Consider the following 19709-nt stretch of genomic DNA (forward strand, 5'->3'; position numbering starts at 1 on the left):
CCCTGCTGGCCGCTCTATAATCACCTACTCTCTGCTGGGAACTGCTGGCTCAGACCCACCTCTTTCTCTTTCAGACGGTTAATTTGGGCTTTGAAAAGAACATGAAGCTTGAAGCTGTGAACCCCACGAATCCGGCAGAGGTGTGCGTGGCCACTGTGGTCAACGTGAGAGGAAGGATGCTATGGCTCCATTTAGAAGGTACGTGCAATCAGCCGCTGTTCGGGAGAACTTGGGGGTCTTCTCCAGAGGGTGGGGTAGAGGAGAATTCAGCATACTCATAAATGCCCCTCTTGTCACCCTTCTATTTAAACAGATCTTAAATTACTCAGTGTTCTTAAATAAGTGAAACTAATCAAATACAAATTCATTTCAAGGCGCTCATCTTAACTAATAATTTCATGAAATGAGATGCCGGCGAGATAATTATGTTTGGAACACACTGGTCTTTTTACATCTATGATTATAAAAGCTAATGTTGCAATTAAATTAATATGAGTCACTAGAAATGGTATTTGAGGTCTTGGTCATTATGAGAACAAAATGATATATTTGCATTTTAATGTGGGCATACCCTTCATTTTGGTTTCTTCTGTAGATGTTCTATTTTTCCTCAAAATACCAACGGACGAACGGCTTCTCTTTCCAAATACATTTATGCTTTTTTCTTTGCCTTCAATGATGTTGAGACAGTTCTTTACAGTTACAGTTTATTTTAGAATACACAAAAAATGTGTTTTGTGACTATAACATTTTAGAATTAGATTCTAAACATTGTGTTTTCATGTGTTATATTTTGATTTGGAAAGAATTAAAATAGACTATCTCGAAGGCTCCCCTCCCTCAACTTTTCATAACGTAATGATAGAATTCAGATGTTTGATGCATATGCAAAACAATGAGAATTGATGAGGCTACAAAAGTGTCTATCTGGCACGTGCTTATTTTACTTCTCCTGGCATGTGCCTATCACAGTTTACCTTAATTACTTTTCTGTTACTGTGATAAAACACCACAGCCTTGGCAACTTATTGAAAGAAAGCCTTAAACTGGGCCTGTGACTTCATGGGGTTAGAGTCCATGCTAGTGGAACTAAGGCAGTAGCAGGAACAGCAGAGACTTCACATCTTGACCTGTAGCCATGAGGGAACACTAGAGATCTCAAATGTCTTTTGAAACCTCAAGGCCTGCTCTTAGTGACACACTTCCTCCAACAAGGCCACACCTCCTAATCCTTTACAAACAGTTCTACTATCTGGGGAGAGTGAGCTTCTAAGGGGTGTTCTCCTTCAAATTATCATGCTATTACAAAAAGAGAGTGTGGAAGAAAGGAGGGAGACTTGGGACTAATATCATGTGATCCTTATTTCCTGTGCAAATAAGTGGCAGGTTCTCAGATTAACTCTATTGGAAGACTGAGACAGGATCATCCTACATGTCATTGTGTCATTAATTTTCAGATAATAATGGAAACATTGCTGTAGGTCAGGTGTCAGAATCCATCTGAAGTTAAGGGATTCTGAGAATGGTTTTGCCTTATTGATTCCTCGAGACCGACTTCTACTTGGAAGCAATCAAAACAATGTTAAAGACAAAATGGTGACGCTTTTGCTCTTACAAAGGGGACACCTTTGGTTTTCTTGCTACTGGTAGACTCGAATAGTTGCTGTTGATTTTGAAGTCACGAGGTCCCACGATGACTTTTTATACCTCACTTCTGTCTACATGTACTGAACTACATTAATGTGACTGATATTTCCTTTGCATTAGCAGCAAAACAGAAGTGGTGGCTTTAGAAGCCTATGCTTCTTCTTTTTTATTTAGCACATTATGGTTGAGATTCCGTGCACTCATTATTTATTTAACAGTTTCTCCTTTCAGTCTGCTTTGCAGCTGTTAATTACCTAACACAAACAGTGGTAAGAGTGTCCTGATTTTTATAGCTGGAGAAACCAGCTAAGCCATTAAGATCTACCCAGGGTTCATTTTCCTTGCTCTTGACATTTTCCATTGCTTAATTCACTTAGACCCGCAGCTTTCTGCTTCTTGAAAGAGAATGATGTGCACCATTTAATGCATATGTAACATTTTTGACCATATTTCTTTTTCTAATTTTTCTCAAGATATAAATTTTGGGTTTTATAGGGAAAGAAAATCCTCCTAAAACATCAAACAAACAAACAAAACCCTTCCTCATGTCCAGCTTTATTTTTTTACATTTAAATTATTTTGTATAATAATAAAAACTAAGAAATAAAAATTACAAAAAAAGTATACATCTTTCAGACCTAATTTATATATTTAAAAAGTGCTTTTAAACTATTAAATATTTCCCAATGACCATTGAGTATTATATTACATAGAGTTAATGGTCAAAATCATACCCCCTTTTCATTATTTAAAAGCTATTTTCTGTGGAAGTGTGAGGCCCTGAATTTGGATTCTGTGTGCCTATATAAAAAAACGGTTGCAAGGTTGGCTGGCATATCCGAACTGGGAAGGCAGCGATAGGTGTATCCCATGGTCGCACTGACCAGCGTGTCCACATGCATCTTTGAGCTCCAGGTTCAGTGGGGAGACCCTGTCTCAGAAAGTAAGGTGGATCGTGATTAAGTAAGACACTCAACATTGTCCTCTGGCCTCTATGTGTGGTTATATATGTGTATGTGAATATGCAGGCCTGTGTATACACATGCCTGCAGCATATATTAAACTCCAGACCATCTTCTTGATTTTGCTTAAATTTTACTTTTTTTGTTTTGTTTGGACTTTGGGCTTAGAGGTCCTTTAAACGTTGTCACCTTCTAAAGTGACAACTCAGTGGCACCAGTTTCTCTTCCTTTTATAATTTTATCTATAGATAGCATCTCTGTCCTCAGTCCTGTGGGTAAAATGGTAGACCTTCATTATGGTCACTTTGTGGCTATTAAATTACTTTGTAGGATAACGATTATTCTGATTACAGGCCATTTATCTGACACTTTGAATTTACAAAAGACTTTATAACAATTTTATTAGTTATTTTAATGCATTAAATCAGTTTGAAGTCTTTTCAGTGCATGGCTGATTGACCACTTTTAGGTAATTAAAATGATCCTTTCTAGTTAATATTTGACTCCTTAGGAAGCCAGATCATTCTTTAAGTATCTTTTAGAAGGTCTTTTGTTAAGAAGAGTTCAATGAATAAAGTATATGAGATTAATGTCATATTTTTAGTTCACACCAGGAAAAGATTCTAATTCTCACAAAGCACTGATTGGAAGGGAGATGCATGAGAAAAGCCTTAGTGTCTGAGGATGGATTCTGTCCTGTTTTTCTCATCTCATTATTCCAATAGAAAGTCCTGCGTAAAGCTCTGAACAGTAGACAGTACCATACTTTCAATTTCTGTGCCTCTAGCACAGCAGCTGAGATCTGAACCACGTGTTCACCGGTCAGTCTTCTTATCGATGGCTGAGCCTGGTCCCTCAGCACATATGGCCTGGTGTTTCACTTTTTTTCATGGCTCTGTTATCCTTAAATGGGGTCATTTTGTTACACTACCTTTCTTAGATTCTCTTGTGCTATCCACTTCTGGAGAATCTTTTTTTGGATACTTTAGAAAATAAAAGTTTCCTGTCTCTCATCCAAAACACAGAGAGCAGACCTTAGTGTTTCTGAATAGTTTCTTGTACAGGGGATCCAAATCTAAGCCAGAAAGCACATCATATAACTCCATCTTTGTCTCTGTCTCTCTATCTCTGTCTCTCTGTCTCTCCCTCTCCCTCTTCCTCTCCCTCTCTCCCTTGCTCCCCCCTCTTTCCCTCCCTCCAACCATTCATCCCCCTCTCTCACTCCCTTCCTCCCTCCCTCTCCCTCTCTCTCTTCACACACACACACACACACACACACACACACACACACACACACTCACACATCATACTCACACACACAACTTAGGATTTTAGGGTCAGAGACCCCATCTCGACAACTAAAGCTAGTGCACTGGAGGAGTGACCCAGGAGGTTGACCTCTTGTTTCCACACAGAAGTGCACTCATACCTGCACATACACAAACACATACACATACATACACACATACAAAAATGAGCCGCTCCAGTCAAAGCTAAGAGGCAGACACATTCTCTCGGGAGATTTTCTTACCTCTCCATTCCTACATAGTAGTTTCCCCCTGGTTGTAGCTTTTGGCTGTAATGTTTGCTTTTATTTAGTTAACAGTTACTCTTTTCTTGGTTTGGAATGAATTCTCCCATGGTGGTTTACAAGCTCTGCCACATGTCTTTAATTTCATAGCTACTCTTAGGAAAGAGGACATCTGGTCCCTTTTCGAACATCTTTGGCTCTGATCCAGATTTTCCTAGCATCCTCTTTCTCTCCCCATTTTTAGGGCAATGTATATGATTCCTCCAAACTTCCTTCTTATTTGAACTGTCTTAGGTTCTCTAAATTCTTTCAACATTTGAACCCATTTTAAGACTACAGACTCTACAAGCCATCCTCTATACTGTTATCAATTTGTAAACCATTCCCAGGAATGTATTTCTCAGTCTTAGGAATTGTGTGTGTGTGTGTGTGCGCATGTGTGTGTTTCTGGTACCCATCATTTTGCTTTCTTTCCACACAGGTCTGGAGACACCAATACCAGATATCATTGTGGGTGCGGATTCTATGGATATCTTCCCTGTGGGCTGGTGTGAAGCCAATTGTTACCCTTTGACCACACCATACAAACCATCCTGTAAGTGTTTCCCAGTGGAACAAGATTTGATAAAAACCTAGCATCCATAGTCTCAGTGACTAAATGGGCTATTGGGTACAGAAGGTGGTGACACTAAAAGTCAAAAATCAAGTAACCAAACATGATCTCAGCAATTACTGACCTAAATGATAACATCCACTACTAAGAGTAACTAAGCAATGCTTCAATTTAACAATAAATGACCTCACATTTTTTTTGATGCCCCAACACCAAATTATATCATGTTTTGCTAACTCGCAAATATGATAGGTCCTCAGTCCATAGCAGATATCTTGAATGAGATATCTTGGGGGTAGAGATTCAGGAACCTCTTTTTCCATGCTTTCTACATCCATGACTGCAAGTTCAGACTTGCACACATGTCTGGTACTAACCTATGTCATGCTATGTAGCTAGACTGCATCACGTCCATATCTACAAGGCAACTATAACATGTTATCATAGGTCCTTCCCCCCTGAAACTCCATGGCTTAAAAATCTTCAGACCAAATTCATCTTTGCATTTCTTTCTCCTTAATGTACATCAAAGATACTATTGAAATAGTATGAGTCCTATTTTGTTATCGAGATGATATTTGAGTTAAGGGAGGGGCTCAGTGGGTGAAACACTTTTGTACAAACATGAAGACCTGAGTTTGGATCCCAGAACCTATGGAAGATCAGACTCAATGGTGCAGGCTTGTAATCCCAGTGTTTCTGGGATGAGGTGGGAGAATGGTGTTAGTAGCAGTGAAGAAGAGACCCTATGTCAAACAAGATAGAAATGAGGCCTGACGTTTGACATTGTCCTCTGACTTCCACATGTATGCCATGTCCCACACATGTCCCCCAAGCACACACACACACATATAAACACATACACACATCCTACATATATATGCACACACACCCTTTATACATATATCATATACACACACAAACCCTACACACACACATACATACCCTAAACAAATACCCCACCCATCCTACCTACATGCATACACATCCTACATACATACACTTACCCTACGTACATACATACAAATACACACACCCTACATACATACACAAATACACACACAAATACTCTCCACAGTTTTTCTAAGAGCTCTTTAAAAAGAAAAGGTATTTCTAGTGTTTTCGATAGAGAGTTTTTGGGTCAGCCTTACTTCCTCCTAGCACCCTGTTCTGTGCTTTACTTCTGGGCATCCTCAGGACTCTGCTGTAAAGAAAGTTTCTTGAGAGGTGGTTTCACACAGATTTCAGAGGGTCCTTGGCATCTACTTGGGGAAGTCTAGAACCTTCCCTATTGCTGACTGGTGGGCGTGTTGGCAGAACAGGTTAAAAACCTGCCTCATTGTAAAGGGGTGATGGACTGTTCCTGAGATCCTAAGTTTCTGCACATGACTGCCCGTGTGTCTCCCCTAAGACCCACTGCAGCACTGGCTTCACTACCCCCTAGACGGAGCCTTTTGCCACATACCCTTCCTCTCCTCCTCCCCACAGAAAAGTACAAAGTCTTCCAGTCCCTAGCAAAAAAACAACACCAGTCACGTGTTGGATAAAGTGAATGCAGTATTTTTTTTTCTAAACTAAACTTAGTAAAATAAGGTCACAATAACAGTAATCACCACTTGGGGACACAGTCAAGCCCTTTGTGTGCATTTTCTCTTTCAAAACTGCACACATGTGTGTCCTGCATGTTGAATTTATTGCCTCTGAACCCCCAGTTTATGCTCTGTGTATCAATGAATAGATATGACTGACAGTCTATTGAGTTTTTCTCACAATAATTTTTATTTCATGTTTGTGAGTACAGTGTTGCTGTCTTCAGACACACCAGAAGAGGGCGTCAGATCCCATTACATATAGTCATGAGCCACCATGTGGTTGCTGGGATTTGAACTCAGGACCTCTGGGAGAGCAGTCAGTGCTCTTAACCACTGAGCCATCTCTCCAGCTTCCTTACAATAATTTTACATTAAGTTTTTGTTAAGATTTATTTTTTTTATTTGTGGGTATGTGTGTGTCTATGTGTGGATAGACATTCATGTGAGTGATCATGTCTCAAGTCCTCTGTCAGTATTGATTTCTACTTGATAAGAAGATAGACCACAGCATTCTCCATTATTAATATTAACTCAGATAACTCGGTATTTTCTAATATCAGCATTTTTTCCCCAAGACAGTCTCACTATATAGCTTTGACTTTCTTGATCTCACTATATAGACTAGGCTGGGCTCAAAATCACAGACTTTGATACCTGCTTCTGCCTCCCTAGTGCTGGAATTAAAGATGTGTGCTATAACCCCCAGCTTAGCTTTTGCGTATGCTAATCATATTTCTACAGCTATTAGCATTTGGTAGGATAACAGTTCAAGTTTGCCTAAGACATGAATGTAAGGATTGGAACTGGGTAGATGCTCTGTGATTACAAATGCATACTGCTCTTGCAGACAACCTGATTGGTACCCAGGACCACCTGGGCCTCCAGCTCCAGCGGATCTCACAGCCATGTCTGGACTCAACATATACATAACTATACCTAGACACACCTGCATAATCAAAAATAAATAAGTCTTTAAAGATATAACAGTGTCCTCACCTCCCCATCATTATTTGCTGGTTTTATTTGAATATTTGAGCAGATACATCGCTAGCTGTCTGCACCATTTCATTGAGGCTGACTTAGGGGTCTATTGTCTGAGCAGACTTTTTCACATTATCAGAATTTCTGTTGACTTTGCAATAAATTATCTTAATATGTGTTTATATACAGTGTAATATGTGTCCTCTTGAGCTTCTGTATTAAAAGCACCTTTGAAAATAAAATAGCCACTGTAGTGATCAGATTAGATGTACTTAAATTGTTTTCATGTTTGATAAAACCATATCTGTTTTATGCTAGGAGATACTATGTGAATTTATCCTTTGACAGCGTTTTAGTTTTCAGAGTGGACACAAGCACTCATCTTAATTAAAAAATAATAATAATTAAGACTTTGCCATGAAGACTGTCTTCATTATTTAGCAGTTTAAAAGGCACAGAAAAATGACCCCTGTCCTATTTAGAAATGAAGAAGGGTCGGGAAGCAGCTCTGCTGAGAGAGTGCATATCTACATAGCAGCTACTTATCCCACTTACTTAGCATCACTTACAGCCTAGGTTTAGACCCAGAACGACTCAGGCTGGACTTGGTGGTGCACCCATGCAATCCCAGCGCTCCAAAGGTAGATCCTGGAGGCTCAGACATGCAGAGTTGTGTCAGCCACGTATCTAGCTCTAGGCTGCACCACACCCTATCTCTATATAAGCCAAAGAGGTTATACTTTTACACTAAGCCATTCAAAAAGGATTAAATTCACTAACAGTGTCTGATTGCTTTTCTTTTTCCATTTTACAGCAAAAAGCATAAGAACCACTGTCATTGTACAGACAAAACCACAGAATCAACAGTACGTATACTCCCCACTTCTTTGCATGGGCCTGAGTGTTTTTCTTGGGGCATTAATTAGCTAGTGAGCAGCTTACCGGCCATGGGACAGTTGCTCTTCTTTGTGCAGTTATTATGGACAAAATCCAGAGCCCACTCTCAAAGCCTTCTACAGCCCCCGTGGCTATTTCTCATTTTTAATTTCACACTGATGGACATGGCTGGCCCTGGTGACGATTCTGGGTGGCCCCACATGACAAGTGTAGCTTACAGATGGGTTGGTTACCTGTTCTGCTGACCCTGTATGCGCGGAGGCAAAAGACTTCAGTGTCATCCACTTCTGAGGACCATCCCCAGACACCCATCTTGATGAACTTGAGAAGTTGCTTTCGTTCTTCATGCCCTAACATCCCCATTTAAAAGCAATAATTATTGAGGTTTTTTTTTTTTAAATATCAAATTTTGTTTTATGTTAAAAAAAATGCTGGTTTTCCATTTTGATGTGAATATAGGTTGCAATTTGGATGTTGGTTTGGAGGTTTTAGGATAAAGTGTTGTACATGCAGGCGGTGTTTGAAAAGTTGGAGCTTCTGGTGAGCCTTTTGTGCATTTATAAAACATTTAAAAATACCTCCAAATGTTCCTTCCATCTGAAGTGATCGTGTTTTCTTAAGGAAACAAAAACATATGGTAATCAAGTTAACTGAAAACAGCACCTTTGCATGTATTCAGGCTTAAATTTAGATATAAGAAAGGAAACAAATACTTGCAGTCCTCCCTGAATGAGGATAATGACCTGGGGTGTTTTATGTGCAGTCATCACTGAACGCCTAGGGCAGGCTTGTAACTTGGCTCCAGTTTATCTGCGTAACATGATTCAGACAGGTCGGTATTAAGCTCTTGCTAATGAGTCCTAATTTCCAATTCACACATTGATGATTTTTGCACCTCACATGGATTGCTGGACCCCACACTCATGATTTCTGATCTAGGATATCTGGGGTTTATTCTGAGAATCTGTATTTCTACATATCCCAGCTGATGAGAGTTCTGTAGCTCAGGGAGCCACAGTCTAATAGCCACTACTTGAGAGGATGCAACCTCCTCCATGTTAAGATAGCTGTTGATGGTTTATTAGACATTTAGGTCAATTTTCAAAAATTGCAGTTGCTATGTGGCTACCCAAGGTGAACCTTTCTGAGCCCCAGATTTCCTATATTCTCCTTACACTACACTTAAAATAATTACATTTACCTATGAACTTTTTACCTGAACTCTAAAAGAACAAGCCAGAATTAAAGTTTTAACAATCACCAGTTTACAGGTCTTCCTCTTGAGTCTTCTTTTTAGTATATCCATGTCCCACAAAGACCCCATTAAAGATGTCCAAAGTCACCTGAAGGTTTTTTTAATTGATCAGTGTTAGTCTAACATTAATTATACGTCAGTTGTATCTAGAATGTAGTGGAAGACATAGTGGAATATCCAAGTCCAGAAGAAACTCATTGGTCAGGTATGGCTGCTCAGAGGCACATGTGCCTAAGCTTTTTAGGGTCATCAAATGGATTTGAACACCAATTTTTCAAAATGACCTCCTTATTTAGTTGATTGGGGCTATTTTTGTGCACATGGCCCACCTTGTAATAGCTTTGTCTTGAATTCCTGGAGTACTGATTTTAAATATGAAGAGTTCACATCTTTCTTCTTAAGACTGTGTCCTTAAAGGTTGATTTTCTTTATCCGCAGATCATTGCCCCCAGTGCCTGTTGAGAACGTACCTCAAGAGCTTTGCTTACTCCCACAGATGGACACTGAAGGTAGATAAGCCTCATGAAGACCATCTCTTTCCACTGTGTCGTTGTGACCACAGACATGCATGTTGTAGTCCTCGAATTTCAACTTTGAGCCTGTTTTCATTCCTTCCTTCTGCTGCTACACATTGACAACCATTTAAAAAAAAACATTTTAAGGCTAAAGTTGTACTTCCTCTTTATGACCTGTAGACAGGTCTTGAAATCTTCAGGAAAAGAATGTGTTTGATATTTGCCCATTGTAAATCAGATTAGTAGCCTGCATCCCTGACCACAGTGAAGAAAAGGAAAGCATTAGAACTTGAATTGGCCATTCATTTATTGTCATTTTATCACAGTTCCACTTGACTTTTTGTGACATGGTTTTGCTATCTAGCCCAGGCTAGCCTTGGCCTCTCAATCCTCCTGCCTCAACCTACCTAGTACTAGGATTCTAAGTGATAATGTCTTTGGATTATCAATATTACCATTGCCCCAGTGACTTACATATATTCACTCACTTTTGATTAACTCATGAAAATCTGAATCTGATTGTGAACAATCTATTTGTCAGTACATTAAATCTTGTATCCTTGTGAGACAGAGTTGTGAGCTGTCACTGGACCATCAAATGTGACTATAGATATGTCTACAAAAACTGGTATAGCTGAGATTCTTTGTTTTATAAATAGATTAGATAAACATTTAACTAATACTGGATAATACTAGCAGAAATTATAAGTAAATTCAGTTTGTCAAGTTACTTATTTTCCTTCTTGTATGGAACTTCATAATAGTTGTTTTTTTTAAATCATACAAGTTTATAGTCTACTACAGTAATATTACTCTTTTTTGTACATTCAATATAGAATTCTCACCTCCCTCATATTTACTGGCCCTTAAGTTTAAAAAGCAGGCCTTCCTGAACTGTTAAATTGCCTTCAAACAAATAGTAATATTTTTGAAGAAATCTCACCATTTCTTGGCTGAGAGAGCACATCAGAAAGTGGGGCCCTTAACCCAAAGAGAGTCATTATTCTGTATTTACAAATACCAAGAATATTTACTCCTACCAGATGTAGTTGTGCTGACCTGTTTGTTCAGCACCTGCAATCCCATAGCAGAAGAGATATGAGTTCCACAGCAGTCTGGGCTGTAGTGCTAGTGACTCAAATTGCCCTGTTGAATGATTGTATTTTAAGGACAGGAATTTAACTTATGCAAGGGTAATTTTCTCTCCATCACATTGGCAATATAGAAAAGTCTGGCAACACCTAGTTAATCTGCATGTGGAACAACAGCCATGCTAACATGATGCAGTTGGGAATGTCAGTGGGGGTCATCACTGTTGGGACAAGTATGGTAAACTTTACCTTTACAGGTGTGCGGGAGAATGGAGAAGCCAGCTCTACGTCTGAAATGTCCTTACCCAGTTCTCCTGCCCGTATGCCGCAGCCAACTCTTGAAGGTGCATTCCTTAAATCATTACTGGAAACTCTTTTTTGTTTGTTTGTTTGTTTTGAAATTTCTTTTTTTGTTTAAATTGGATATTTTCTTTACTTACACTTAAAATGTTATCTCCTTTCCTGTTTCCCCTCTGGAATTGCCCTATCCTATCTCCACTCCTCTGCTTTTTTGAACATGTTCCCCCACCCGCCGCTCCTTCCCATCTCCCCAAGGTCACATTACCCTACACTGAGGTATTGAGCCTTCACAGGGCCAAGGGTCTCTCCTTTCCTTGATAAGACAGTCCTCTACTACATATGCTGCTGGAGCCATGGGTCCTGCCATGTGTACTTTTTAGTTGGTGGTTTTAATCTCTGGGCGCTCTGAGGTGTCTAGTTGGTTGATATTGTTGTTCTTCCTGTGGGGTTGAAAAACCCCTTCAGTTAGTTCCTTCAGTTGTTTTTCTAACTGCTCCACTGGGGACTCCATTCTTACTTAGTCCAATGGTTGGTTGAGAGCATCTGACTCCCTATTTGTTATGCTCTGACAGAGCCTCTCAGGAGACAGATATATCAGGCATCTGTCACATGCAGTTCTTGGAATCCACAGTATTTTCTGGGTTTGGTGACTGTATATGGGATAGATACACAGGTAGGGCAGTCTCTGGATGGCCTTTCCTTCAGTCTACTGCACACTTTGTCTCTGTATTTCCTCCTGTGAATATTTTGTTCCTGATTTTAAGAAGGACTGAACCATCCATTCTTTGGTCTTCCAACTTCTTGAGCTTTATGAAGTCTGTGGATTGTATCTTGGGTATTCCGTGCTTTTGGGCTAATATCCACTTGTCAGTGAGTGCATACCATGAATACACTTTTGGGATTGGGTTAACCCAATCAGGATGATATTTTCTAGTTCCAACCATTTGCCTAAGAATTTAATGATGTCATTGTTTTTAATAGTTGAGTAGTACTCCCTTACATAACTGTACCACATTTTCTGTATCCATTCCTCTGTTGAAGTACATCTGGGTTCTTTTCAGCTTCTGGCTATTGCAAAGAAGGCTGCTATAAACATAGTGGAGCATGTATCTCTGTTATATGTTGGATCTTCTTTTGGATATATGCCCAAGAGTGGTATAGCTGGGTCCTCAGGTAGTACAATGTCCAATGTACTGATTTCCAGAGTGGTCGTACCAACTTGCAACAATGGGGGACTGTTCCTCTTTCTCCACATCCCCGCCAGCATCTGCTGTCCCCTGGGATTTTGATCTTAGCCATTCTGACTGGTGTGAGGTGGAATGTTTGATTTGCACTTCCCTGATGACTAGGGATGTTGAGCATTTCTTTAGGTGTTTCTCAGCCATTTGTTATTCTTCAGCTGAGAATTCTTTGTTTAGCTCTGTCCCCATTTTTAATAGGGTTATTTGATTCGCTCTAGGGGAAGTGATGACCATTCAGAGTCCATTTCTTCTCCAGATTCTTCATCAGTCAAAATGAGATCTTTGGATCCAGCACAGGCCTTGTTAGCCCTGTAAGTCATGACATAATCTCACTGTACCCTTCTATTTCAGCAGAAGAAGACGATGAGAAGTACTACTGCCCTCAGCTGTTCATCAACAACCGGTGTTTCTCAGGCCCATTCCTGAACAAAGGAAAGATTTCACAGCTACCTCATTCAGTGGGAACCGGCAAGTGTGTGCTGGTGCTTAAAGAGGTAAGGTGTCCGAACTGTTCTACCGGGAGATTTGCTTTGTGTTCAGTGCCCAAAGCAGATGTTCAGTCCCTCAATTCGAATCAGTTTAGTTCAGGTTTGGCAAAGCACATCTCATCTCTGGGGATGGAACACTAGAGATTTCAAGGTGGCAAGTGTCATTCCTACCCACGTAAGACTCATGGTCTAATCAATATGCTCTTCCACCACGTTGAGTTAGGGAAATATGTTGTGATGGATTTAAATCAAGTGCTCTAGGAAGACAGAAGAATAAATATGTGTGTATTGAGCACTCATCATTAGATTGTTTTTCAAGGAAGTTTTTCAAGGAAGAAGCTATCTTGAGCAAGCAAGAGGGACTTTATAAGGCAGGATAAAGTGACTGGCATCTTTTCCATTTCCCTTTTTGCCGGTCTAAAGACAGGTTTCGTACACACTACACTGCCCTTGAACTCACTGTCTAGTTAATGATGACCTAGAACTCTTCCGCCCCTCCTTCCACCACCCAAATCTGGCAATTACATTGTACACCAACACTCAAGCTTTTAATGTAGTGATGATGTCTCACCCAGGGCTTCCTGGGTGCTAGGCAAGCATTCTATCAACTGGGCTCTACCTCCAGCCCACCTGGTATATTTGCCGGCTTCTCCCTCCACAATGTCTGCCTGCTACCTGCACTTAGACAGTAATAATACTCTGCCTGGTCTCTGTATGGTCGTGAGGCTTATGCTGTGGCTTGGTTCAGGCAAATCTGAGGCCACTCATCGCCTGGCAGAGACTTCACACTTCCTTCCTGTTTGTTGTAGAGTAGAGGCTAACCCAAAGGATTTAAATGGTCATTGCAGGCTCTTCTGCATCTGACTGGTCCAGCTGGACCCCACTGGAATAATGGAATAGTTTCTAGACTCTTCTAGGAATGTTCTGTTCTTCCCCGCACAGCAGATCCTCCTCAGGGTCTCTCCTTAAAAAAAAAAAAAAAAAGACACCAGTATGACTTTTTTTTTAATTGCTGTTGTGCTATGCTGAATGCTTTTTAGAACAAAATTCTGTGGCTACGCAGTCTACTAACCCATCAAAGAATCGTTTATGTGGCAGCTTCTAAGAGCCAGGTACTTTCTGAAACACTGGACCAAAGCCCAACCCCAGCAGGCTTTTGTTTGTCTGAGTTTCCCATTCAGTGGTGAGGAAATGATGTGACCCTAAGCCAGATAAACATGGGCTCCAGAGAGACAGGAGTACAGTACTCTGAGAGCAGAGGCAAAGGGGGAGGGGACAAAAATATGGCAGGTGACATCTGACTTGGCCGAGATGAGTAAGCACAATCTCAGTTGCATAGCATGGGTAGGCATCCAGGAAAGATTTGGGCAGATGGGTCAGGCTGGAAGAGGGGATGCTAGGCTGTTCCTAGGTGAAAAATGTGTTAAAGGGTGTGTTGTGTTTTAAGAGTAAAAGCCAAGAGGCTCTGGGTTGTCTGGTGTTTCCTTGTCAAGTGGAACCAAAGAGCTCAAGGGAAGCTTTTTTTTGCTACTCTGAGCAGTTGGGACTGTTGAGGATTTCTCAGAGTGGCACCAGGCTGGCATGGAGTCATCTTTGTAGGTGTGTGTGTGTGTGTGTGTGTTTGTGTGTATTATATGTGTTTTTCTACTTTGTAGGGGATGCATGTGTGTCCATGGGTATGGCCCTGTGTATTGAGACCAGATTTTATTTTTTAAAAAGACTTATTATTTAATGTATTGTAAGGACACTGTTACTGTCTTCAGACACACCAGAAGAGGGCATCAGATCCCATTACAGATAGTTGTGAGCCACCATGTGGTTGTTGGGAATTGAGGGAATTGAACTCAGGACCTTTGGGAGAGCAGTCAGTGCTCTAACTGCTGAGCTATCTCTCCAGCCCTCAGTCATCTTTCACTTTACTTCTTGCTTGAGACCACATCTCTCGCACTGGCCTGACTCACTCTGACTCACATCCACTGGCTAGCCAGAATCAGGCATTTGTTCTCCCTTTGTCTCTACCTTCCCAGCTCTTGGATTTTATATGTGTGTCACCATGAACAGTCTCCTTTGCCACGCCCCCTTCTGTCTGTCTGTCTGTCTGTCTTATTTTAATGGGTGCTAACATGGGACTTTCCAATATCTACTAGCTACCTTAACCAAACAACATGACCTTGGCTTCTGTCTCTCTTTAGTGGCAGGTCATTTTACTCAACTAAATAATTTTATTTAAGTCAAAGGTTGTTCTCCTCAATCATTTTCTGATAGATTGCCAGCCACCAAATTTAAAAGCCTAGCCAGGAGCAGTTTTTTGATGACAAAAGTTGGGTTTTGCGGATGGTTAAAAATGTGTGTAGCAAGATGGAGGAAAATAAATAAATAAAAAGCAAACGCTCCACTTCTGTGAGTGCATGAAAAATGTGAGTTCCACCAAACCAATATTTATGCTAATGTTCTTTCTTTGGTGCCAGAGCCTCTGCATGGCTTCAAATTTCATTCTGCTTAAAGAGAATGAGGTAACTGAAGCAGAGACAGGGTGTGCTGCTTTTCCGAGCCATTGGCAGTATTGGAAAATTAAACGCTTTTGTATCTTCAGAAAATGTGAAATGGGAGTTGTTTTCTCTAGTCTGGTCTGGTCTAGTCTATGTAGATAGTGTCTGTAGGTCGACGGGGAGCTGCTGTTTGGGAAGACTGGCTGCAAGCTGAGGAGAGGGGTCTTGAGATATATGTGAGGGCTTCTCTACATTAAAGAGAAGGAAGTGTCTAAAAAATGGTTGCTAGAGCATGCATCAGCCTATTTTCTGGATAGTAACAGGCTTTGTGGAGATTCAGAGAGCTGCTAACTGAGCATGGCTTCCGGAATGGTGTTGAGGGGAGATACTTTTAAGTAAGCTGGAAATGGAGTCCATTCAACTCTGCACCCTCCCTGAAAGGAAACTCAGAGTGGCGCATGACCTGGCAAAGGTCATGACCTTCTGATGTTAAGGACCAAGTCAAGTCTTCCGAAGACCCCTTAAAGTCTGTGCCATTTTATGGACACTGTAGAATTATCGGTGACAGATAGGTTGATGGCATTTAGGGTGAAAATATCACCATCCGCTCTTCAGTCTTCTCTGCCGCTCCCTGATTCTCAGGAGAAAGGGTTCTAGGTCCTGCACCTGTAGGAAACTTTTGGCTATGATGAACTTCTGTGAGTGTGTCAGATTCTCGGGTGTGATGACCCTCTGTGGGTGTATCACTTCCTTGCGGTGTGACTTTCTACACCAGTGAGTTCAGGTTGCCTGAAATGTGATTAGACTGGTAGGCATGACTATGGTCAGTAGACTAAGTGTGGAAGTGCACACTGGGTCCTTTTTCCGATCTAAGAAGTAAAGCTCTATTCCACACTGCCCTAGTTAACCTGTTCAATTGTCTACATTTTCCACTGGGTATCCTGTTTCCTTATCTGCCACTGACCTATGTATCTGCCTATCTGTCATCTGCTGTGACATTATTTTTATAGTTTCTAACTTCTATATCCTTTGATCTGTTTATGCCCTCCCACACGTGCCTATTTGTTATCTTTAAGCTACCTTTGTTATCACCTGTCGTATTCATCTACCCTTTTATCCAGCCATCCTCTAGTGCATTCTGCTTATGATATCTGTCTGACGTCCCATCTGTCTTCTTCCTCATGTCTATCCTGTACTTCTCCATTATCTGTCATCATCATTCTGTATCTATTATGCCTTTATAGCTACTTAGGTATGCCTACCTACCTATCAGTCATCTATCATGGTATCTGTCTACCGTCTATTACTGTCATTACCATCTATCAGATACTTAGTCTACCTCATTATTTATCATCTATCTCTCCGTTCCCAGTGTCTCAATCTATTTGTGGAGATGATGCAGTGAGGATGGCTGTTAAGTCATCAGTGACACAAGGAAATTACAATTAAAGTGACAGGGATCGCTTTATGTATTAGAATGCTCTATATTAGCATCTGTTAAATAATATTGGACATTATTGTGACTACATATATGTATTTTGATATTTATCCCTGAACATATCTAACTAGCCCATCTCCCTTTTTACTCATGTCTTCGTCCTTTTAACTACTCTCTCTTTTACAAAGATTTATTTAAGATTTATTATCTATAGTTACACTGTAGCTATCTTCAGACACACCAGAAGAGGGCATCAGATTCCATTACAGATGGTTGTGAACCATGTGATTGCTGGGATTTGAACTCACGACCTCTAGAAGAACTGTCAGTGCTCTTAACCACTGAGCCATCTCTCAAGCCCTCAACTACTCTTTTCTACTTTAATTTTTTAAATATATAAGTATAAGGCTTACTTTTAGTAATGTGGGTGAGAGGTAGGCTCATGGGCAACTTACCCATGCACCACTGAAGAAAATGGTTCTTCTCCCAGCATCCCTTACCTAACCCACAAATCCCCAGGGAGGGCCTGATCCTGATCTCATGTAGGTGGTCATAGCTACCATGAGTTAACGAATGCAAAGGCTGTGCCAGTTCCCAACGACTGGCTTCCACAACACCACCCTTTTCTCCAGTTCTTAGATTCTTTATTTCTTATACAGTATTACTGAGCCTTGTGAAGAATCCCAATAAAGCATCTCATTTGGGGCTAACTGTTCAACACTCGCTCGCTCTCAGCACCTATCATGAGATTCTTTAGAAGTGACTTTTCCCGATAGTGACTTTTCCAGACAGAGGAAAGGCCTTGTTGAGCGGCAGAGGCACACGTGCCTTGTGACGGTGCCGGGCTCTGCATGTACTGCTTCTGCTGGAAGCATCAGCTCAACATTAGCTTCCACTGTTCACGGAAGGGATTCATGCTATTGTTTTATTTCTTACAGAAAACATACTGAATTGTATTCTGATAGTTTACAAAGTAAAGGTACTTCATTTAACTCTGCCCAGTGATAACAGACATCTACTTAGTTCTTACTCTTTCATTTGTATGTCTATATGTATAGTACATATATGTATATGCATGTTTGCATGTCTGCTGGTTTACATGGGCAAACTTGCAGTTGATATCAGTAGTCTTCTGTGGACTCTTCTGCCTTATTCATAAAGACAGCACCTCTCAATCAAACCCTTATCTTGCAGCTAGTTTGGCCAGCCAGGTTGCTCTGGGATCTTTTTTTTTTTTCTCTGACAAGAATGGGATCATAGGTGGGCCACTACACGGAGCTAACATTTATATGAATTATGGAGATCCAAACTTGGGTCTTTAGAGCACGTGGCCAACACTTTAACCACTGTGCAGTCTCCCCACCCCCCACTTAGTTCTGTTTATGGGACCTCCGTATTTTCTTTGGCATTCATGGACACAGCCACCGTGCATACCAGCGCTCTAACATTTTAGAGAGACCTTGTTAAATTTGAAGACAAATGGGTTAGTAATGGGGAAAGCCACAAGAAAAAAAAATTCAATATCGGGCGCATTTTCAAATTTAATTGCTGCTTGTTTCCAGGCTGAAATGAACTCTGGAAGGCATGTTCTGGTTCTTTTCGCAGTCACAGAATACATTCTGATATGCAGCACATGACACCATAGCTCTGGGGTTTTCTCCGCTAGTCACAATGAAAAGAACCAACTGAAATGTTATTGCTTTATGATAAATACTTTATGTGTTACTGCAGCCATCTCTAATTAGATTTATTTTTAAGCTCAGTTTCTTAACTTGTACTGATGGCAGATAAAAAAATCAGATGACTGTTTTAATGCAGAAAATAAAATGTTACATGACGGTCTGCATTGGCTTGTTCCATGTAATCCCTGGGTTCAAGCGTGTCTTTTTGTTGGGGATAGTCAGGGTTCCTTAGAAAAACAGGGTATCACTGGGACAAAGTGGCTTGCCATAGTAACTGTACAAAAAAAAAAAATTGTCTCTCTTTTTTTGAGGGGGGGTGTAAATTGTATGTTTGTATTCATGTATGGAGGGTATATGCACATATACACGGTGGCCAAAAGTCATCTTTATGTATCTTCCTCTGTCATCTTATCTTTTGAGACGGAGTCTCAAGACCTGGAACCTGGAACTCACCAATTTAGCTAGACCAGTTGGCAAGCAAATTCCTGTGATCTGCCTGCCTTTCCCTCCCTAGTGTGGGTACCTTCCACCACAGCTGACAGTGCAGGTGCTGGGACTCGAACTCTGATCCTCAAATTGGTGCGACAGGCATTCTCCAGCGCAACCACATCTGTCTCCATGGATAGTGTAAAATCAAAGATGAATCCCTTTAATTAATGTGAGAAAGCCTCACGTTTTTAGAGGTTCTTGGGTATATTTATCCTTCATGTTGACTGATTTCCACCCAAAACAGACACGGTGGCACTGGCGCCTGTTTCCCATCTTGGAACGATTTTTTTTTTTTTTCACTATGAGTTGTATCTAACCCCTACTCTTGAAGTGTGTGCCTTCAGCCTGATGTGACTACTACTACCTTTTCTGGACTTGGCTATTTGAAGAGGGGCAACACCATGTAATTTTCCTACTGTCTGTATGACTAGCATCCCAGGGAGCTGCCCACGGATGGCGACTTTGTAGAATTTAACAACTGACTTCCTGCTTCACTTC

General features: G+C 40.8%; 1 protein-coding gene across 1 annotated transcript in view; it reads left to right on the top strand.

The window, feature by feature from the left end:
* Nucleotides 1–19709, top strand: part of SFMBT2 (Scm like with four mbt domains 2) — a gene marked incomplete at both ends in the record, with an annotated part of 135728 nt that overhangs the window by 100932 nt on the left and 15087 nt on the right. Inside the window, 6 exons of the mRNA XM_080918490.1 lie at nt 75–198; nt 4622–4735; nt 8141–8192; nt 9917–9987; nt 11342–11428; nt 12977–13119. Of these exons, the coding sequence (XP_080774616.1) occupies nt 75–198; nt 4622–4735; nt 8141–8192; nt 9917–9987; nt 11342–11428; nt 12977–13119 (591 nt within the window). The remainder of the gene's footprint in view (nt 1–74; nt 199–4621; nt 4736–8140; nt 8193–9916; nt 9988–11341; nt 11429–12976; nt 13120–19709) is intronic.

This window comes from Micromys minutus (genome assembly GCF_963924665.1).
Source record: "Micromys minutus genome assembly, chromosome: 6".
In the NCBI taxonomy this organism is placed as follows: Eukaryota; Metazoa; Chordata; class Mammalia; order Rodentia; family Muridae; genus Micromys; species Micromys minutus.